Raw genomic sequence first — 23,762 nt, 5'->3', positions numbered from 1 at the left:
AATGTCGTCTGCAAACATCATAGTACATGGAGACTCCTGTCTGACCTCGTCTGTCATCCTGTCCATCACCATAGCAAACAAGAAAGGGCTCAGAGCTGATCCCTGATGTAGTCCCACCTTCACTTTGAACTCCTCTGTCACACCTACAGCACACTTCACCACTGTCTTACAGTCCTCATACATGTCCTGCACCACTCTAACATATGTCTCTGCCACTCCAGACTTCCTCATACAAAACCACAGTTCCTCTCTGGGCACCCTGTCATAAGCTTTCTCCAGATCTACAAAGACACAATGTAGTTCCTTCTGACCTTCTCTGTACTTCTCTATCAACATCCTCAAAGCAAATATTGCATCTGATGTACTCTTTCTTGGCATGAAACCATACTGCTGCTCACAGATGTTCACCTCTGCCCTTAGTCTGGCTTCAACTAGTCTTTCCCATAGCTTCATCGTGTGGCTCATCAGCTTTATTCCTCTGTAGTTGCCACAACTCTGCACATCTCCCTTGTTCTTAAAGATGGGCACCAGCACACTTCTCCTCCATTCCTCGGGCATCTTCTCACTATCTAAGATCCTGTTGAACAACCCAGTCAGAAACTCTACTGCTACCTCTCCGAGATATTTCCATACCTTCACAGGTATATCATCAGGACCAAGTGCCTTTCCACTCTTCATCCTCTTCAATGCCCTCCTCACTTCATCCTTACTAATCTTTGCTACTTCCTGGTCCACAACAGTCACCTCTTCTACTCTTCGTTCTCTCTCATTTTCCTCATTCATCAACTCTTCAAAGTATTCTTTCCATCTTCCCATCACACTATTGGCACCTGTCAACACACTTCCATCCTAGGGCTGGGCGATTAATTCGCATTTTTAAAACCTGACAATTTGAAAATTTGCGAAATACTGAAATCGCGGCAAGCTTAAATATATCTAACAATACAGATTCTTCTTCTGCCTTTCACGACTTGTGCACTGGTGTTTGCTTCTGCCTTTCATCTCCTTCCGCCAAAACACTCACACCCCCACCCCCATCATGGCGGACAGAACAGCAGACCAAGAGTTGGTCACGAGAAAAGGGCCTCATTTTACATCGATTATATGGAAGTGGTTCGACTTTGACAAGACTGACACAGAGCAAACAACAGTTATGTGCAAGGTTTGCAAAAGTACTGTGAAAATGAAGAGTAGCAGCACAACTAACCTCTTTCAGCACATCCGGCAGAGGCATCCTAAAGAGTGGGAAAAGTGCCCGCAGCTACGGGAGTGCGGCATTGCTAGGGTTGCCACCCGTTTCTTAAAATACGGAATCTTTTCCTTTTGTTTTTATTTGACAATTAATTGTAGCATCCCGTATTGGTGAAAACAGAGAGAACCCAACCAGCAGGTCACAGTTTATTATCATCTAATCATCTCCTGAAGTCCCTTTGGTAAGAAACATCAGTACATGGTTGTGAATTTACCAGAGGATGGTTATAGTCAGACTAATGTGGCTGTCAGGGTTCTCACAAGGATTTTTTTACAGCGCAACGGCAGGTCCTCCCGCACACACACATGCACAATAGCCTTCATTAAATCTCGCGAGCGGCCGGCCCAGATGTCAGCCAATGAGCGTCACGCAGATGCTCCAAATGCTCGTGATTTATGTCACTATTCACCATACATTTCTCTTCCTATCAACATAGAACAACTTGAACCCTGCTCCTAAACTTCTAGCTTTACCACCTTTCCACCTGGTCTCCTGGACACACAGTATGTCCACCTTCCTCCTCTGCATCATGTCAACCAGCTCTCTACCTTTTCTTGTCATAGTTCCAACATTCAAAGTCGCTACTCTCAGTCCTAGACTCTTGGTGTTCCTCTTCTCTCTCTTCCTACGAACACACCTTCCTCCCCTGCTTCTTTGACCAACAGTAGTCCATTTTCCACCGGCACCCTGTAGGTCGACAGCACCAATGGCGGTCGTTGTTAACCCGGGCCTCGACCGATCCGGTATGGAAGTCATACATTTGATTCGCATGTTTGATTTGGCCAAAGTTTTACGTCGGATGCCCTTCCTGACACAATCCTCTGTATTTATCCGGGCTTGGGAAAGGCACAATAAGACACTGGCTTGTGTCCCCTTGCGGCTACATTTGTCCCCTTGAAGCTACATTAGCCCCAACATAAAACATAAAAGCAGCAAATCAGCACTGCAACGGTCAATGCAAAACAATGGGTCACTAAGGCGATTGGGTAGGGGCAAAAACAGGATCAAGAGAGTGAGATTGTCTGCATGCTTACAAATGATGACATTAGCATATGAATTTCCATTTTAAAAATAACATATGCATAACAATGCAAAGAAGAAAATAATAAACAATCAGACTATTGTAACTCAAAGCCTTATTATCCCACAAACATACATAAAACTGTTTCTTATGAAGCCATTTCAATAATCACATGTACCTCGCATAAAACATCTCAAACAGGTGATGCCAAGAAAACTACTAATTTTAGCTTCAAGAAATCCAAGGACTGTTTGAAGGAGAAAAACACAATGCGCCCAACGTGGGGCTCGAACCCACGACCCTGAGATTAAGAGTCTCATGCTCTACCGACTGAGCTAGCCGGGCTGTTGCTATCCTCTCCGGGGGTGGGGTTTAAAAACAGACCATGATTTCAGCTACAGCTTAGGCAATTGCTTCTTGAAATCATGCTTTACAACCATTTTATTACAGCAGCAGACTGGTCTACAACATCAACAATGAACTACAATGAAACACAAATAAACTATAGCCTTATTTCAGCAATTGACCAACTTGTTTCACTTCTTTGTTGTGTCTGACAGTGTTGTGAGAGCTGTGTGTGAGTCACATCCTCTTTACAACATCAACAAACTTATGAAAGGCAAACATCACAGAAACAATTACTTGAACGTACATCAGTATGATAGACGGAAACAAACACTGGAAAAATGCATTTGAAATATACTTAGTTTGGCTAATGTTATTTATAACTTACACTTATATAGTTTAACAAAGAGGTCTGTTTAAAGTTCTGTATATATAGTCAGTGTCTACTAAACTGAGAAAAAAGAAGGAAAAACAGGCTTAGATATGGCCACGTTTTAGTTTAAATTTTCAAATCTGTGGTGGCTTTAAAGCTATGAGCTTGATAAAATTATTTCATACAATAAAAAATCCAACATCACAAGTTTACGAGCAAGTGGTACATGTAGAAACATTAAATATTGCTAGTGAAATATGCAACTTAACAGGTTCTTCCAAGCAACTACAAAGCCACAGTCTTGTGACAATCAGTAGTTCTAATAAAGTAGATTGAATTAGAGTAGTAATAACTAATACAAAGCACATAATGGTGAGAGTGTATTGCTTACCATTAAATCTGCAAACATGTGTTCCAAATAACAGGGTTTGTCTAGAAAAAAATAGAAACAAGCTGTACGAGACAATGTCAGTAAACGTTTTTGCCGTGTCAGACAAGTATCTTAAATTTAAAATTTACCATCTTTTTTGAATTGGTAGGGGAAATCAGTACATAGGACCAGGGGTGCCGGGACACCACTGTCCCACATTGTTTTTACTTGTACATTGCTGTGTCACATGAAATAGCACACTTGCCAGCTGACCCATTAACGCACCACACATCTGTTGGTTTGTATGTGTGAGACTAACTTTGTGGAAACTCAACAGATATATGCAACATAGGATCAGCCCACTGGACCATCATATAAACAATAGAAGACAGAGTCCACAGAGGAAGAAGAAAATCAAATGGAACACCAGACTTAAAAGACAGAGGTGGAGACCTGAAAGAGCGTATTCTGGGAAACTGGAGGTTTGTGATATACAAATCCCACCTTTGTCTCTCACTTAAACACATATTTGCAGGCAACGGAGGGTTCAGGTCCTCTCATGCGTTGACTGTCTATAATTTTAATGACCAAACAATAATGTAACCTACAACTATCCCACATCTCTCTGCACCCAGACTATAATTTGTAAGTGACAAGAGACAACATGCACTCGCTAAAGAGCCCTACAGGTCAGTATAATATAATAATTTTACAGGGTATTACTATGACCATACAATAGCACCTGTGCCACTGAAAATACATCCTCTGCACTATAATAAAATATTTCCAGGAGACATGACAGACACAGTTTTAGACAGTTGGTGTAGTTGAACAATCAGCCATCTATACATTAAGCAAAAGCTGTTCCTACATAGAAAATTAAGTTTTTTGTATGTATATGTAGGTATCTGGTTTGATATAACCTCTGCTACACAAACACTCATGAAACAGAAAGGTATGCACAACATTATGCACAAAGCCCCCCCACACCTTCCAGAGGAATCTGGTGTTGTGTCAAAAAAGTGATCACTAGACTAACTGGGTGTTGCATGCTAAAGCTGCAGTGCACAGTTCATGACTCTACAACTGTTTATATTTGGATAAAATGTCATAACATGCAAACGTAATAAATGTATGTACGTTGTGACAGCAAATGTGCGTTTATAACACTCTATTTTATTGTTTACTGTACTCTAATTATACTCTATTTCCTTGTAAATACTACCAATCTGCACCTTATCGTCACTACTAACAATTTTAGCACATTTCTGTAAATATCAGCATCTTAGGTACCTTACTGCAATTTCTTTGACTAGCACAATTAGCACGTTTATCTAGTATGAATCATGTGTGAGCTACTGGATACCTTGAATTTTGTCAAGGGAATGAATAATCTATCTATCTATCTATCTATCTATCTATCTATCTATCTATCTATCTATCTATCTATCACTTCAAATACAACCTAGAAATCAAGTCAATTGGATGCATTACTGACCTAACTATAACAACTAAGGGGTTGTAGTCAGTTATTTTCAAGTTGAAAACAGCATAATCTTAGTTTAAAAAGTTTGTTTGAAGACAACAACTGGCTAAGGGATACAACAAGTAAAACTATGCAAAGGAAAGAAGGTAATTGCTCCTACACACTACAGTTTTCGCCACAAGGGCACTCTTGCTTGAGTAATGCTAAAAAAGAAAAAAAAAAGAAAAAAAGTGCGCCATCGATCTTACCCTCACTTGAACTCTGCTAGCTCGTATTGACTCCTGCATGCATTTCCATTTACTGGGCAATTTCTGCTCAGTTCTTCACACAACATACTTTAAACACAACAATTTACCAACTGGACGAAGTCTTCAAAATCGCTAATGCTAAAAATCAACACTACGGTAACGCCAAGTTTAAGTTTTAGGGCATGCTCAACCATTACAAGTGCACGCAGTTAATCTGTCCTAATTATTCTACATTTACGGGTCAAGCTGTAATTACTGTGTCATTAATATTAGTATTTAAGAAGAACGCAATAACAGTTCAACACAAGTAGTCAAGATTAATTATTTTATCATTAGCCACCTAGCAATTCCACATCAGAGCTTGACGCTACTTAGCTAACTTACCATAGCTAGGCAGCGAGCCGAAACCTCGAGCTTTATATTGGTGTTCGATGCTTGACTTCCACTTGCCGTCGCGAATACAAAAATCAATGTCGAAACTTATATTTCCTTGCTCAATTTCAGGTAACTCTGTATTTAAAACACTCGACACTTCGTCCACGTCCTCAGCGAGGCTCCTGTCGCCTCTGAGTCCGGGAGGTTTCATCTAAAGTGCAGAAGAGGGGTGCGCTGCTCCTTAGAAAACATAAGTCTGCCGAAAATGTTGTAAACTTTGACGAAATTAGGAAGATTTGGCTTAACACATATATTTATTTCCTCCGTTTTTGTCCTCTTAAAAAGTGCATTTTGTTTTTAAAATTTTCTTTTGCCCCATTAGGGTGCATGCACACCTGTGTTCGAGGGACAATTAACAACGACCCCGAGCGTCGTCACCCTAATTGAGCTCCTGAATTTAGCTGCTTATTACACAACAGTGTGTGCAACATTACATCAGTTTTATGTAAACACACAAACACAGTCAAACAGCAGTTTCAGTGGTGGAGAAAGTATTGATCTAACTAATAGTAGTAGTGGCTCTGAACACCAGTCATTTCAAATTATCACTCCAATCAAATGTGTATTTTAGTAAAATTGTTTCAGTAAAAGCACAGTGCATGTTTTATCAGCAAAATGTACCCAAAATGTCAAAAGCTAAGACCAGTCTGTAACATCTATCATCTAACCTGATCACGTTTTGTTTTTGACATGTGAAACAGAAAGTGAAATTGTGTGTAATGGAGTAAAAGTTGAAGTGAAGTAAAGTGAAAGTGTGAAGATAAGCTAAAGTCATGTACCTTCAAGCTGTAGTGAAGTACAGGACAGATGTTAATTGTACCAACTGTTAGCTATTTTATCACAAAATGGACAGAAAGTGAAAAAGAAAAACCTAACAATTTAAAGCACACTGGGTGCCAGGCTCAGTCTGGCAGTCTTCAGACTGTAACTTGACATTTGTGCCTTTTTCAGGTTATTTCAGAGTAAATTTAATGTAAAATGTGAGATGATGTGTCTTGGCAAAGCAAGGTCATTGCACTTCCTTCAGTAATTAGTCATCTATATTATTAAGAGTGAATGTATGCTAGCTATGTCAAAAGGGATGACTTAGAATTAATGTTATTTATATGATTTACACAGCTAGAATTTTATATAAAGGTATGCCGTGGAAATCTTTCTTTTCATCAATTTAATTTATTAGCAATCTAACTGACTGACTCCTTAAACACTAATGGAGAGGAGATAGAGGTACTGATGAGGAGAAACGTTTCCCCATAAAGTCCTGAAAGACAGTACTCCAGATTTATATATCATCACAAATCTGCTGACTGTGTTACTGATAAAATACAATTGAAAAAAATACAAATATAAATAAATGAAATTAAATTTCTGTCATTAGCCTAATGATGACTTATTTAACTACAGCAACCTGCAATAAAACTACATGTCGTTATGGGAAGCATCTAAAAACACAATGGCACTGATATAAATATTCTGCTGTGGGAATGTGAAAGACGAAAAGCCTGACATGACACAAAAATATTTTCAATTTCAATAAACAGATCTCAGTAAAATAAAATCCCACCTTTTTTGGTATCGGCTTTATTTAGGGTTCTAACACATCACCTGAGTAGCAGATGGCAAAAATAGAACCATTTAATTATTTTTTTACATTCTTTTTACTATTAATACAAACAAACAAACAAAAAATTATAAAATAACTTGTTTTGTCGCAATTTATTTTGTTTACTTCTTTATTTATTTATTTTTTATGTTTTACCTCGTCATGCCGTAAAATCTTTCTCTGAGCTGCTTTCAACTGACATTCACTAAGACCTCGACCTGCTTAACTAAAAGGTCACACAAGCCAAAAGGTTAGTGCATTACTGAATAAGCCGCATTTTAATTCCATTTTTTCCCCCTCTGCGTGCAGAAGCTCCACCAGGTGGCGCTGTTGCACTACAATGACATTGAAGCTTTGCAGAGAGAAGCAGGTGTTTTAAACCAGCTGTGGTCGTCAGTCCTCGGCAGTGTGGAGAGGAAAGAGGAGCAGATCGGTTGGTCAGCAGAGCATTTATTATGTTTATTACATTTAGCCATCCGTGCAGAGATTAAAGGGCTGAAGCAGAAAACGAAGGCGCGCGACCACACACACACCACGTGATCAAATGCGGAAATTGTCCGATAGAGAAAGTAAGCGGAGGGTCTGGTGTCCACTTGTGTTTGGAGCTGCTGTTACTAGCTGCCTGTCTCCCACAACAACAACACACACAGAGATACGGATCTACCACCTTGGGCTGCTGTGAATGAAGGGAGGTAGGTGAAGCTTTACGGACAGAGGAAGCGAAACGGACCGTGTTGACAGAAAACAACTTTTTAGCGAAGTATGTGACAACCTGACAACCGTGTTGCTGTGATCTCTGAACACTGGGGGCTCGGATCAGACCAGAAATCTTCACATATAGTCAGAAAATTACAGGATTTTTTAAAGTTAATTGGGCGTAAATGAGCAGAAAGTGCGCTAGTCGCGTCGTGCTACTTTGTTTCTGTGCTTGAATTATCACAAAGGGTCCATGCAGCCTAAACTATGTCTTAGAATTAATCTTATTTATGATGATTTGCAGCTATAATCACATGTAAAGGTGTGAGTTAAACGTTTGAGAATCACCAAGCTAGACAAGAGTTGTCAGTTTTAGCAACCAGCTGCAGTGAGATTGATATATCTTATAGGTTATTGATACTTATTTTAATTTATTATGTAATAATAATATGAGTGATCGACCCTTCAGTTAGTCCAGAGGCTGAGATGAGAGGAAAAAGTTCACCCATAGTCTCATAACAATCATATATCAGTGATGTAGTATTTAATTTTTTTTAACAAAGATAAAAAGACAAATGTAATTTTTAAAGCAGACGCGTTGTTTGCATCGTGACACATTGAGGTCTTAGCCAAGCCCAGAATTCTTTAGATTTAACCTGATTATTGCAGCATTTTTCAAATATTTCTCTGTAAAATGAATAAAAAATGTGCTCTCTCTGCATAATAAAGTCATCTCCAGCAAATGTTTCACATTAACATCACAGTGAATACAGGCAACTAGACCAAACTGCCCTGGAATTAATCATATTTATGTGATTTACACAGCTAGAATCAGATGTAAAATCATAAATTTAATAGTAATTTGGGTGACTGAAACAGTCCAGGAGAAGAGATGCAGGTGCAGATGAGGGAAAAAGGTTCAAACTGTACCTGTACCTCACTTCTTTATGCCTTTTGGCCATGCCTCTTACATCCTGCTAGCCTAACTAGCTGCCACCAATGACAGGATGAGCCTATATGTCAAGTCACCTAGTGTTACCTAGCATCTAGATTCATGTTTATGTTGTTAATAATGTGGATTTCACTAATATTTATTGCATTTGACTGCACAGTGTTTCATGTGTATCAATATAATCGTGCTGTATTCCGTATACACTATTAGTTCTTCTTCTCATTCACAATATTGTTGTGTTAAGATGTGCTGTGTTGATTTACAAGTCGAATTTAATCCAGATTTTTAATTATGTACACAATGAACTTTAAAAAGTGGAAGAAATGTGCAAATTTTGTTCATCTATCTGAAAGATCCTAATCAAAGTTGTGCTATAATTGCATGCTAGTAATTATAATATGAATGACAAATTAATTAGTAATATTTTTTTAAATCAACTATTAAATGAATCACTAACTACTTTGATTAATCAGTTTGATGTGTTCGTAAAGGAGAATAGTACATTTTCTTTGATTCTGCCTTCTAAAATGTGAATATTTTTGGGTTTCTTCACTTCTCTGTGACAGTTAAGTTAATATATTTGAGTTTTGGCCAAAACAGGACCTTAGCGGTTGTCATTTTGGGCTTCAGGAAATGCTAATTGACATTTTTCACCATTTTCTGACATTTTGGAGACCAAACAATTAATTCTTAGTTGCAGCCCAGCTAGTAATGCTACTACTGATGTTGATAGTGTTATTGGGTTGCAGGTTTAGTAGGAAACACGTAGCCAAAGCTAGTGACTTGTAATGCAAAGGTGCTGCTGAATCCTAAGAAGCCAGAACTGGTGGTTTATTTTATGTTTTTAGCATTCTTGCCTAATAAAATTACTTAAAATGCTAAGTTTTGGAAAACACTGTTGCATATCCACTTTCATTCATTCTGTTAATTGACTTATCAGTCGTCTCCCTAACTGTTTGCTGGTTATTGGCCGATCCAATCAAGCCCCATTTTTATAATGTACAAGGTTATCAGCTTGGCGAGACAGTATTATCTTTATAATTTACTATGTTTCCTGTCACTCCTAGCATGCGCTTGTGTCCCGCAGTGGCAGGCCAATCACTTTCCAAAAATAACCTCCGTTCAAAGCAGGAGGCGAGTACCTGTTGCTGCTCTCTGTGGCATCTGCAATTTTAATTTGTCAGCCGTAGCTCAGAGCTGGGGGACGAGCAGACAGTAGCAAAGCCTGGCTGAGCCTGGCGATTCAAATGAGGTGCTCATGCATGTGAATGAGGTTCAGAGTGTGAATGTTGCTGTAGAAGACGGAGGTGTGTATCAATCCACGGTGTGAAAGTACAGCAACAGCTTCATGGGTAATTGGTGTTGCTAATTATGTGAGTGATTAATAGCTTAGCAGTCTCATGGATGACGTTGCACATAAATAAATAGATAAATAATTAGAGTTAATCACACTGCACTTGTTTGCTTCAGTCATCCAAATAAACAGCATTAACACACTAACACCTTTCTACACAACCAAGAAATCCAAATTTGTATTGGCTGGTTCAAATGAATACAGTTATAGATGAAAGTACTGGCACCCCTGAAATTTTTCCAGAAAATACACCATTTCTCCCAGAAATTGTTGCAATTACAAATGTTTTTGGTATACACGTGTTTATTTCCTTGATGTGCATTGGAAAAACACAGAAAAAGCAGAAGAAAAAAAGCCAAAATTGACATAATTTTACACAAAACTAAAAAAAATGGGCTGGACAAAATTGTTGGCATCCTCAACTCAATATTTGGCTGCACACCCTTTGGAAGAACTAACTGAAACCAATCACTTCCTTTCACCTCTCAAATGGAATTTTGGACTTGGATTTGTAATTGCAACAATTTCAGGGAGAAATGATATATTTTCTGGAAAAATTCCAGGGGTGGCAATACTTTCGTCCATGACTGTACCTCCTGTTCTACAACTCTCTTATAAACCCTTCACCACTGCAGGATAACCTTGAAGGGAAATGTAGATTTAAAAGAAAATCCTGCTTTTTAATGTTTGATGGCTTTTATGTAAAGCATCTTTGAGTGTTTTGAAAAGCGTTATACAAATAAAATGTATTATTATTGTTATTATTATCTTTATTACAACTTCTTTTCTCTTTTTTGTAGGTTTTACCATCATGTCTGTGAATCGTGATAATATAAACATTACAAATTATGTACTTACGCAAGTATTGCAGAGATCTGGGAACATTTCAACAGCATAACAGTGAAGTCAGACAGTTCAAGAAGCGCACTCTTACTCAGAAGATCTGACAGATTGCGAACAAGCCAAGAGTTTAACCAGATTATCAGAAACTTGGCCCATCAGGACGTCTGTAATGACTCCTCATTAGGCAGAAAAACTGAGCACATGGTGTGTGAGGACAGTGGGTCAAAGTGTAGCAAAGAAGTTGCTCTGAAAGTTGATGGATATTTAATATAGGCTTTTTTTTCTCTCTTCCATATAAGTTTTGCAACCTGTGTTTTGTTTGATTGTGTGACCACTTGTGTTATTTGCTCCAATGAATGAGCAAAGTCTGAATAGTACTAATAACATGTCAATGACACTCCAACAGGTATTGTCCTTAAGTAAGCAGCCTGCAGCGGTCGTGGTATTTGATGCGACACCAACCTCTAACATTTATGCAAACACTTGTAAACTTATAAAATTCTGTAAATCTGTTTTATTTCCATCCAGTCATCCATACCTTTTATGTGCCACGCCACTGCTTTCACAGCTGAAGGCATGCAAATTTGAATCCCATCAGTGGTTTCCTAATCATAGTGACCCATTTAGGTGCTCAAAACAGCACAGATATTTTGTACTTTTAAAACTGGATCACCCTCTGATTTCTCAGTACTCTCAGTGGATGTGACACTCTAAGTTTTCAGCTCCACGATGGCACTAACTTCTTCAAGCCAGAAGAATCTCTCGTATCAATTGTCACTTCCTGGGACTTCATTTCTAGCCTTGACGTAACCAAAAGAAGGAAGAGTGAACCGCTTTAGGTTCTTTGGGTCATTATTTGCACAGATGTTAGTGGTTCCTCTTAGAAAATGTGTACAAGAAAAAGAGTCACAGATTTCTCGAAACAAGGTCAAACTTTTTGCACCACGGCTTTTTTGAACAGGAACATTTCCAAGGTCCTTTTTAGACCAGCAGAATCTGATTGTTGATATGTCCATGGAATAAGATTGCTTTTGTCAAACGTGGAGAAACGGAGTTGTGTGTTTGTGTACAGTCGAGCCACATCTGTCCTCTGCCTATCTGAGCTGCGATCAGATGTTATCATACAGAGTGATAGAAGGCAAATTAAATTTAATCTTCCAGACTGCTTTGGTTCTAGATTGAAAACAATGCTGGAGAGTCACACAGCAGCCAACACAACTGTGCAGGGAAACCAGAGCAAAAACAATTCAGCTGCTAGATGTTTGCTTCACTTTTAATCTCAAAGGAAACTCTCCCAGGTCCTCTCCTCTTAAAATAAAATCAAAGCCCCTCTTTGGTGGTTGAGTAATCCCTAAAAACTAATTTATGTGTATTCGAGTCACATACTTGCCAAGCTTTGTCTGTCATGAAAATAATCTCTTCTTGCCTTTAAATGGCATCGATGTAATTTTACGCCATTACTTTTTCTAGAATGTGCAGATCTATGTCATGCACACCTTTCTTTTGACACACCGATCTCAAACACTGTCAAACTACTCTACACAATGTCATGGTGCAATATTGGAGTAGTTCCTTTGTCTGACTGTATTTCAATTACTGTGTAGAGATCTGGGGTAATAATTACAGAAGTTCAATCTACTCATTAACTGTTCTTCAAAAAAAAAAAGGGCAATACACGTTATTCACAATGTCAGCTATAGGGATCAAATTCACTCGGTCTTCATACAGTCAAAATGATTCAGATTTACAAATATAGTGACATTCTATACCACACAAATCATGTGCAAAGCTAAAAATAATGTGTTGCCGTAAAATTTGCAGAAATTGTTTATGGATAGAGAAGGGGGATATCAAATAAGAGATAAATACAACTTCACAGTTAAAAAAGTCCCTACAAACAGAAAAAGATTCTGCATTTCATTCTGTGGGGTAAGATGATGTTTTCACAGGACACAGGGGTGAAGTGGGGGTGTGACAGTGACTGGGTGTGCACAGCTTACTGTATTAATTATTTAGTTCTTTAATTATTTCTTTGCTGTGTTTATTTATGCGTATTATTAGTTGGATCTTTTCTTTGTGTTGTGTTTTGCTATTGTTAGGTCCTTCTATAAATGTAGATGGACATATTGGTGTTTATTGTAAATCATGTTCACTATTATTATTGTTGTTTATAAATGTTAGTATTTTGAAGAATAGATTTACAGTCATTTGTGTAAGGAGAAGAGGTGGGATTAGGTAAGTTTTGACTTCCTCTCGCTCTTTTTTGAGCAAATTATTTATCGTCTTTTGTTGTTTTCTTCTCTCTCTTTTTTTTTTTCAAAAATCCAAATCATGTGAAACCCTGAAGTCTGAATCTGTGTTTTTGAGATGTTCTGCAGTTTCAAGGTGGAAGTGCTCACTCATGGCTTTGACTGCTTATTTAGCTAATTATGCATATAAAATTCCAGTATATAAAAAGACAACCATGTTGACAGGAGAAAAGCTTGATTTTCCTGACTCTGATGTGTAAAGACTTGCTCTAAGTGTATGAGAGAATCTTTGTTCTCTCTAATAGAGCGGCCGTGGACACACATAAGAAGGATTGTTTTCGCAGTGCTATTTAATTTTGGCACTCGCAAGCTTCCGAACTTTAAAGCTTCTCACAAAGCCCCAGTAGGCATGCTTTTGTACTAATAATAGCATTAGTTGCTGCCCCAACTCTTGCACTAACTGTGGAGGGATTTAGCAAACTTTGCTTTTTTTTTCTTTACCTGTGTCACTCTAGAGCAAATAGGATACAGCTCTATGTCTAAAACCTTAAAGAGAATGTCACCAGTTTTTTGTGGTCATGTGAAGCTTTCACCTGGTTTATAATATTACGTAGCATCTTTGCTTTGGCGAACTCTGCCAATGTAAAGCCACTCTCTCTCAGTATTATTGTGACAGTAGATTAAACAGACCACTATGCCCACTATCTCTTTCAGTTTTACATTTTTCGCTGCATCGCGTCCAATTATATTGCCTATCTTCTGTAAGTCCATATTTCTAACAAGCACCTCCCAGAGATGTGGTGAACATTCTCCGTCTGTGCAAAGCCCACCAAGAGCAGCTTCAGCTCCGAGCTAATCCTCTTAGACTGTTGTTGTTTTCCTTTAATTGAAGTCTCTGTCGGGAGTCTCTCGTACTCCTGGCTTGACTAGTGCAGCACAGCTGTGCTCTCAGCTGAAATATGGGCTAACCAGAGGTTGTGGATTTAGAAAGAAAACCACCCTGAGAAGCTACTGTGCAGAGCTGTTACTTCCCTGTTTTACTTCTCGCTCTGTAACACCCTTCCTCTTGTTCATCTAATCATTCCCCGTTGTTTCAGCCTGTATTTATCAAATCTTCTCTCTGATTGTCTCCTCTGTCCTGACTTGTTTTGCAGGGTCGTGTTGAGGACAGACTGTGGAGATGACAAGGCTGTGACAGTGTGTCTGAACCAGACCAATTCCTGTGACATGGCTGCTGCTAAGAAGAGTGAGTTTTTAAGTTCACCCAGTTTCCATATGCAAAGATGCTTCAAAGTCTTTCAGTGGTAGCAGATTGATGTGATTTTCCACAAATTTCAGGATGCAAGCGAAAACACTTGAACTCTTTGAATACAACCGGTGGATTTAAAATGTATTTTATTTTGAAAATCGACCAAATTACACCGTATGTCTTAGCAGAAACTGTATTTTCAACTTTCTGGCAGTCCTTCAATGTCAGTCAACTTAGCCAAAATTAGATCAACATTTTGATACATCTTAAAAATGACTTTATGTCTCAGTCAAAAGTTGCCAAAAAAACCCACTTGCACCAGATCATGTAAAAATAAAAGATCGAAAAGTCACATGATCAAACTTTTGCTGTTTTCGGCTGAACTGCAGGCTGTGCAGAGCAGAGAGGAGGTGGCAAAAGAGATTGAGAGGAAAACGAAACAAACTTGGTTCATAAATAAATGCAGCATGATTCAAAAATGAGGAGCAAGTTGTGGGAAGATATGTGTGAAACAAATAAATAAAGACATTCAGCTGTGTCTTTCTTATGTTATATGGTAGTCAAACGTTTTTAAAGCTGCGTAAAGTACACCTTTGAGTTCTCTCTGCTTCTATCCATGGTTGTACTGTTTCCATTGAAGTGCAGGACTTTATTTTGCAGTAAGTTGAAATGTGACCGAAGCAGAAACCACCCAGAAAGTGCTTGGGGTTCAGAGGATTTAATTGGAGATGTCGTTTTAATTAGAAAGCAGTAGCACTGGTTGATATTCAAGATGTGGGCAGCCCAGGCTAGCCCAGCATCAAAATGTGATGGTCTCAGGATCAAGTGTTTCCGTTTGAAGCTCTACAGAATGAATGAATCAACAGCTTGCAAAATCACTGATGTATTTTAGGGGAAGTGAAGGAAATACTGAGAGTTTCTCCCATGTGTAGTGTTTCTCTAAAGGTACTAGCTGTTACAGAAGGGGAAAGAAACAGGGTGACAAATTGTTAATTACAATTTATTATGCCTGAGACCCCCAAATTAACCTTTTCATCAACCTGGAGGCATTCTAGATGGATAATCAATTAAATTTAAATGCAGAATCGATTTTCCTTTTCCTTGTGCGTCTTGGGAAAAGGGAGTGTCAATGTCTGACGCTTCACGACTGATTTTTGTTGAGGCAAGCAAATGTGTTTCCTCAAAAGCAGGAATGGCTCAATGGAAATGGAAAAAAAAAACCTGGAAGCAAGGCTTTCAAAAGAACAATGACTGATTACATTTTTATTACTCCCAAACCACATAATCTCCTCATCTCGTGATCTCCTCAGCACACTATGGGTACTTGTCTTCAAGGACCACTTTGCAGACCTTGGCTCTCTTTGATAAGGTCACAGCGATGGCCGGCACAAAGGGAGCGTCTCTATTGACGTCCTGCTGATGGCATTTTACAAATTGCGTTTTTCATGTGTCTGTGACGGACTGAAATGTCGCGGTGAAAGTGTTTGTAACCAGATGGATAAATATTGCAGTGGGTTTTTTTTTTGGAGAGTAAACTCTGAAGTGGAGATAGAAATTCTTTCCTTGTACAATGTTTGAGTAGCTGTGGAGATCGATAACACTTTGTCTGCACTGATGTAGAAAATATGAATACAAACGTTTTCTTGTTTTTTTTGACAACCTCTGTCAAGTGAATAATTTGACAATTTTCATTATTTAGAGTACGAAGGGGATAAATGGAACACTTTGTAAAACCCTGATATGGGAGCCGACTGTCACACAGCAGTAAGAACAGCACAATTTCCTCTTTTAAAAAAACAGGGACATGCTCACTGGCTCTGAAAGTGTAGCTGCAAGTAGAGGAGAAGCAAAAAAAAAGACGTTTAGACAAAGATGAATGTGTCAATCTCACACACGGCAGTGTGCTCGTAACAAAATAGATTTTTTGTACACAAGGACTGCAGCCAAATGTGGCACTATGAGCAAATGCAGGAGTCCCAGGTGTGTTTCTTTGTTGTTGACTTCACCAGGCATTCAAGCTCGGGATCTGCCAGTTTGATGGCTAATCAAAACAAAAAGGCAACCTAGAAAGCACGAAGACGATAGTGATATTTTTTAATAAGCCCTCACAACACAGCTGATGGTTTGCAGATAATGATGTGTCAGACCCAGCCTGCAAATGCTGCATTGATCAAAGTCAAACATGGAGCTCCTTTTTGGTCCTCAGCTTGTCAGCAGTGGACTGATCAACATGCTGCTATGATATCCAGCAGGGCAGAAACAGATACGCTGACAGACAGATTAGTGAAGGGAGAGAAGCAGATATAGCTTAATCTGATATAAGCCAGTTGAGCACGTCTGCATGTTAATTTATGCGTGAACAAGCATCTGTGTGGTTCGTGGTCTGTCACTGAGAGGGTAAGTGTAGGTGTCACTGTATCTGTGGTTATATAGTGTTGTGGAAATTAGCCTGAATTAGAGGTTTGACCCAGAGCTCTACTGCTGCACTGGCACCACTTCTATGTGTACAAAAACCTCCGATACAGATATAATAGTAACTCCAAATAGTTGAGCGTTCAAATATTATGCAATCAGCACTGTGAACTTACAAATGCTGTAGCTTCTGCTGCGTTTTACAGCTTAAACGCAAGAAATTGAGATATTGTCAAAACTAATTAGAGCTGAATCTGTTAGGAGAATTTTCAAGGACAGGAAATGGCTTTGATGCTCACTTTCTGCAGTCTGGTTACACCTATACGAGCTGCACTGTCTTGCTTTCTCTTCTCCGTCACAGCAGTTGACACACATCACAGTGACATCCTCTTTATATGCTCTATAAAAGATTATGAACTCGCACTTTATTTCCTGTTGAATGTGTGACAATCTCATCCCCTCAATGTTTTGATAGCTTTTCTTTGTGATATCAAACATGGTAGTGTCATGACTACTACAATACAAAGTTTTGTAAATTTACAGTGTACAGCGTTCACAATTTGAGCCCTTTAAAACCTGCACAGATAATCCACCAATATCGAAGATGAGTTTCTTAGAATGCTAGAAACCGTCATTGTTTAGTACAAAGACAAAGACAGAAGATTGTTTACATAAAGCAGAGACATTAGCTATCACTCGAAACTATGGGTTTGTCCAATTATTTGATCCAATATTCAGCATTTTTCCTAATATTGGCATTTTCTTTTATTCAACTGATTCTTGACTCAATGAAGTATTTTATAAATGTGCAACTTTTGACTTTGAAGCTCCCATTTCTTTCTATTGTTTTTATTTTCTATTGTATGAAGTCCCATCCACAGCACTAATTGGTCACGCATCACTAGTAATAGACGACCAGCACTGAAGGAGTTCTTTTGATTAAACATATATTAGAACTTAATTAACAAAATATATTCCCATGGAGTTTTGTGTTGGGGTCAGGTTGTAAATTCTGACACGAAGATTTATGTTTTTACTGCAAATGTATATCAGTCAAACTGTACAGTGGCTTGCTGGTTAGCTCTCAAAAATATGCTGATGTTAATTAGTAACTCTAAATTGTCCTTAGATGTGAATGTGAGTGATTTTTTGTCTCTATATGTAGCCCTGTGATAGACTGGTAATCTGTCCAGGTGTCCCCTGCCTTCACCCTAAGTCAGCTGTAATAGACTCCAGCCCACTGTGACCCTAATGAGGATTGAGCGGTTTATAGATAATGGATGGATGGATGGATGGATGTACATCAGTTCTAAATGCCACTTACTGGTTTCCTTGATTACTAATAATTGGTATCGATATCAGTCCTTGAAACAATCATATTGGTTGATCCCTCAAGATGCTTTTTTGTCTTAAAACTTGAAATGTTTTTGCTAATAGTGGTGAAATTTAAGACTACTCTTTTTCCTCACTGAGTTCTGAATCAGTTGTTGGAATCATTTAGTTTCAAGTGTCTTGAATTTTCATAACTGTGAATCACGCCTCTGACACAGAATAATAAGATTTCCCAGAAGTAATCCCATAAATAATTGAAACTTATGGCGAAAAATCAGGTTTTTAAATAATCAACATATTACCCAACATTCTGCAGAAGGGCTTTGAGATTACCGATAGTGTTGTGACATTAAACATTAAACTCCTGTGCTTTTGTGTTGAGCAACGTTGACCCTCCATACCAATAATAAAACTCATAAAGGACACAGACAGCTATTTTTAGGTCAATATTTTCATGTATCTTTTTACATAACTGCAGTTGAAGAACAGTACAGTGCAGCACAGCCACATTGCCTTTGAATGCATTTCAGAAAATGAACATATGCTTTGCTGTGTAAAAATGTCTTAGGGGAGAACTGGTGGCCGTGAGCAGACTGGCTACACCTGCCAACATCATGGCTGCTCTGCACAATAAAACTGGCTGTATGCAATGCCAGAGTACAGTATGTTTGTCTGAAAATACACACAAAACATCATCTTCTGTCAGTTTCTCTCTTTATGTAGAAAGACAATAAAGTAGCACAGCTGAATAATGAGCTTCCACATTTCTTGAATAGATTGGTCCGCTTAGACAGCAGATGAAAGCACACCTCTCCCCTATACCCCTCTATACATGCCAGCTCCTGAAGCTATACCCTCTGAGCTCTAACCCTGTATGAAAGGCTGTAATTATTAAGACTGGTGTGTTCTAAGTGAGTGTAATTACGCTGCCATGGAGCCCTATTGTATGAACTTCTAGGCTTCACGCATAAAGCCTCTTATAGTGGGAGCAGGAACTTCAAATAATTGGTCTCATCATGTGATTTAGATGATTAACTTCAAGCTTTCCACAAGGAGAAATGCACTCTTATATATGATTTCATTGGTGTCTGAAAGGTCAGAAGATGTTTTTGGTGAAATCAGCTTCATGTTAACAGTTTATGTATACGCTACCGTTCAAAAATTTGGGGTCACCCAGACAATTTCATGTTTTCCATGAAAACTTACACTTTTATTCATGTGCTAAAATAATTGCACAAGGGTTTTCTAATCATCAATGAGCCTTTCAGCACCATTAGCTAACACAATGTAGCATTAGAACACAGGAGTGATGGTTGCTGGAAATGTTCCTCTGTACCCCTATGGAGACATTCTATTAAAAATCAGTTGTTTCCAGCTAGAATAGTCATTTACCACATTAACAATGTCTAGACTGTATTTCTGATTAATTTAATATTATCTTCATTGAAAAAAATTGCTTTACTTTCTAAAATAAGGACATTTCTAAGTGACCACAATTTTTTCAACGGTGGTGTGTATGTTTAAAATCATGTAGCAAGTTCAATACTGTAATTCCTCACTTATAAAAGTTTGTCTTGGCCACAAAATTCTTCCACTCGGTCCGGCTGAGATCACAATATCTCAAGGTCCACTATGACTCAGAAGCTTTTAAATGTGATCCCTTGAATTTGGAGCAGATTTATTTTTGTAGAGGATGCTTTTATTTTCACCATAAAGGATGCCTCATGTCCTATTTGAGGTTCACTGAAAGCAGTGACATTTTAGAAAACTTTCCATCCCTTTGGGAAATCTACCGAATTCACCAAATGAAAGTTTGTCCAGTAAAACAGAGTAGTTGTATGCTGTTATAGCTGATATTTCTCAGCTGTATTCTGAGAGCTGTTGTGTGGCTTTTGTAATTAGAGGTGTGTCTGTCACGTGCTTTACTTTGGTGAGGTTAAACTGTGGCAGGAAAGTTAAACATTTGAGTTGAAGAACAGACTTTATAGCATGACAGATAAGAAAAACTGATCTAAATGTGTGCTTTTACTGATGCAATAATGCATCATAAGTCAACAAATAAATATTCAGGAATGTCCTTTACATCATTAATGGCTGCATTTGAACAGGGTTTAAATTCTGAGGGTCATTTTAAATGTTTTCTTAACCCAAACTAACTAGAGCTAACACGGGCAGAATCAGATTTTTAGGATTTCCTTGTATTATTTCTGTATTTATTTGTGAATATTGCAAGCTCAACACATACATGGAGGAGTTTCACATGTAAGTAGGTATCATTTTTCTCAAATATTTTGATTTGAGTAAGACCCATTGTTAATCCTTTAATATGTGTTGAATTTCAATAAAGGCACAGAGTCGGATATGAAAACTCATTTTCAGATAGTGACCTACTCTGACTCCTGCCATCCTTTATCTGGATTTGAGAGAGACTTTGGAGATTGCGCCGTCTAGGATCACAGGACTAATAAATTCTGTTTAAAGTTAGTTTACATGTTGCCTATCTTGTATTAGATCTGCTGTTTTGTTTGGTTTGTAGAGCTTTAGATATTAAACAGGATTCCTCATTTTCAAGCTTCACGGTGATCCTGCACATACGGAACATGATGTAACTCCCAAACTCATCATTGTGACCTAGATTGCTAATCTCTCATATGAGTCTGAATAAAAGTTTAGTGGAACTGGACCCAAGTGGGACAGGAATGGTCTGTGTGCAGAAGTCAGTATTGAGTTAAATGGGTTGAAGGGGTTACGCACAATCAAATGAAAGTCTTTTTAATGTTGAAAACAAAATACCTGGAATCATGTAGATGTTATAGTAATTAATATCATTATACATTTTGCATCTGTTTACTTTCTGAGTCAGAGTAATGATCTTTATCTAATTACATACCATGAGAGCACAATATCATCTGCTCCTCAAAATAGATGTTTGGTTACTACCAGATTGTGCTCTGTTTCCTGAGTAATTAAAGCAGATGGCACCAACTTCACCAAATCTTGGCTTGTGTCGGCTTGGCAGAGAAAGTTCCATGTCTCTTGATTTGACAGAAATATTGTGTTTGAATGATAGAAACATTTCTGGTACAGATATGAAGAGAAAGAACAACCTCTGCCAGTAAATGAGACGATAACTTTAAACTTTTTTGGGGAAAAGAACAAAATATCCTCCACTGTCAGGTTGGCAAGAAACTAAAGTGAAGTGAATAACTTTAGTTTATCTTAAATTATTTTATGCTGTTATAACTTAATAGAATGCAATTTAATTGAATTATGAGTCTTTTTTTAAAGCCAGCGTGTCAGACAAGGCCTTAAACAAGCTCATACAAAGGACCACAGTTACCCCAGTGTCTGTGGTCATTGCCATGTGTTGCACCAGTAGACATTCATTTTATGTTGGCCTGCAGCGATCAGTTTACCAGAAATGAGGTGAGCAACCATAGCAACAGGGACAAAATAGGCCAGAACAACTCGGCTGTAATATTAAATGCTTCAGATAAGAAAGAAACTCGCCATTCAGAGGAAGGGTTACCGCCTAAAAACGAAGCGTCATGAAATTATCCATCTATAAGTAGGCATCAGCAGTGTTTTTGGAATTACTCTCTAAGTGCCAGAAGGAGGAGACACAACTAAAAAAAGCACTCAGAGAGCACAGTACTCCAACAAGGCTGTTCATTTGGCATTGTCAGAAATGCAGCATTTTTTAAAAATAAATGCAGCATTTTTTTATTAGTTATTGATGATCAGAAATCATGGTAACATAGAATATGACCATTTAGAGTAGATGTACCCACAAACAAAATGACTTTGCGCTGAGCATGTGTTATGTATTTGTACGTTATGTACGTATACCGAATCGCGCAGCCTAAATATGTAGTGAGCAGCGGGAATTGATGGGAATCGTAACCACCCCCACAATTTATTCAGTTGTTTCTTGTGTCATTTCCGACAGATAAGTCCTGATAAGTCAGCAGTGGTCAATTTGTAGTCGGATCACAAACATGTGATCATCAGCAGGCAGCAGACAACAGTGCTCATTTGTTGTCATAGTTACAGTCATGCCGTGTCACTATCTCGCAATGATACATAAATCTTTAACAAATCCATGGATCCAGACTATAAGCCGCATCACTGCTAAAATGTAATCACGTCGTCCTTGTGTCATTTCTGACCTTCCCTGAAAATGTGATTTTCATTTGTTAGTCCATTTTTGAGCAATGTTGCGAACAGACGGACAGACAGATGGACAAGCGTACACCGATCGTCACATCACTCCGCCGCGTTCCTTGACAGGGGAAAAATCTTCCCTGCAGCTGTAAATAAAGAAATGTAAAAACTGAAAATCATCCATCGGTAGCGTGACTTTTTTTTGCAGCGAGGGTGAATTAAGACATTTATCCTACTACACAAAGATGTTCAGTTCGGCTGTTGAAAGATTTAAATACTGGAGAGCCAAGAGCAGTAGCATTGGCAAACTTTCCCCATAATTAAGCAGTGCATTTCAACTTTCAGAGATGATGAAATACTTGAAGTCATAACCAGATATACACATCCATGTCATGCTTTTCACATGGGATGTCACAGAGATCTCAATCCAGTAATTAGAAGAATGATAATAAGCAACATGTTTACCAGGGGTGATGTTGAGTATGCTTATCTCAGAGTCAAACAACAGCCCTCATCTAAAGAGTCTCTATGGGGAATGGTATTCAGATTTAAGTAATGGAGTTCCAGCGCTTCTTCAAGGACAACCTCCTATAAACACTTCGAGCTGCTTTCGGCACATTTGTTGTTCTGTTTATCTATATCTTGTTGTTTAGCTACTGAACAGGTTCTGTACAGTCAAGCTCTGGGAAAGCCATGCTCCAAAATCAGGGTTAAAACTCTTGGAGCAGAAATTCAGACAAAGTGTTTGTTGTCTTAAAGGACTGTTGCTTTTTCTAGCAGAGGGGGTTTATTTGTAGAAGAAGTTTCCTTTCTCTCACACTGTGAATGAACGCCTGGAGAGAAGGACAATAAATATGACTGTCTCAGTGTCATAGGAGAGGACTCAAACCTAAAGAGAAATAACATGTTTAGCTTGAAAACCTAAACTGCTTCACCGCCTTTATTTTGACACATACTGTCCCAAGGAGATGCATGGGAATCTGTTATGAGAGATCCCTGTGTTTCCTAATCCTTTGTGATGTTTGGGGTCATCGTTTCATGCTGCTAAATGAATGCGGGACTCTCTGATGGTATTTGGTGATGGATAAGAAAAAGACCTAAAAGAAGTTCGAAGTTTTCCCCTTTTGTTGCTTCTCGACACTGGTCAAAGTAAATTTGGCTTTTTTTACACTTTTGACACACAGAACTTTGCAGAGATCTGTTTTCACTTTGACATGAAAAGGCAAATTAATTGACCACAATTTAGTATTGGAAAGGAGAAAACTTCCAAGGAGTGGGGATGAAGGCTTTCCATAACACTGTGGGTATGCTCCACTGTATTTGTGTGTTCTTGTGTGTGTTTTTGAGACGTTTACAGCTCTAGGAGCAACTTCAAGAA

The 23,762-nt window shown here is 38.4% G+C and overlaps 1 protein-coding gene and 1 non-coding gene across 2 annotated transcripts in view; one reads left to right on the top strand and one right to left on the bottom strand.

Annotated features, from left to right (window-relative positions):
- Nucleotides 1-2,545: 2,545 nt before the first annotated feature.
- On the bottom strand, nt 2,546-2,618 carry trnak-cuu (transfer RNA lysine (anticodon CUU)). The gene has a single exon. It is a non-coding gene; the product is annotated as a tRNA-Lys (tRNA).
- Nucleotides 2,619-7,516: 4,898 nt separating this feature from the next.
- adissp (adipose secreted signaling protein) overlaps nt 7,517-23,762 on the top strand; it is a 34,771-nt gene continuing 18,525 nt past the window's right edge. The window contains 2 exon segments of the mRNA XM_022200745.2: nt 7,517-7,825; nt 14,382-14,473. Of these exon segments, the coding sequence (XP_022056437.2) occupies nt 14,455-14,473 (19 nt within the window). The 5' untranslated portion in view covers nt 7,517-7,825; nt 14,382-14,454.

Source organism: Acanthochromis polyacanthus, chromosome 23 (assembly GCF_021347895.1).
Source record: "Acanthochromis polyacanthus isolate Apoly-LR-REF ecotype Palm Island chromosome 23, KAUST_Apoly_ChrSc, whole genome shotgun sequence".
Taxonomy (NCBI): Eukaryota; Metazoa; Chordata; class Actinopteri; family Pomacentridae; genus Acanthochromis; species Acanthochromis polyacanthus.
The sequence above is the reverse complement of the archived record's forward strand: the minus strand, read 5'-3'. Positions and strand labels throughout refer to the sequence as shown.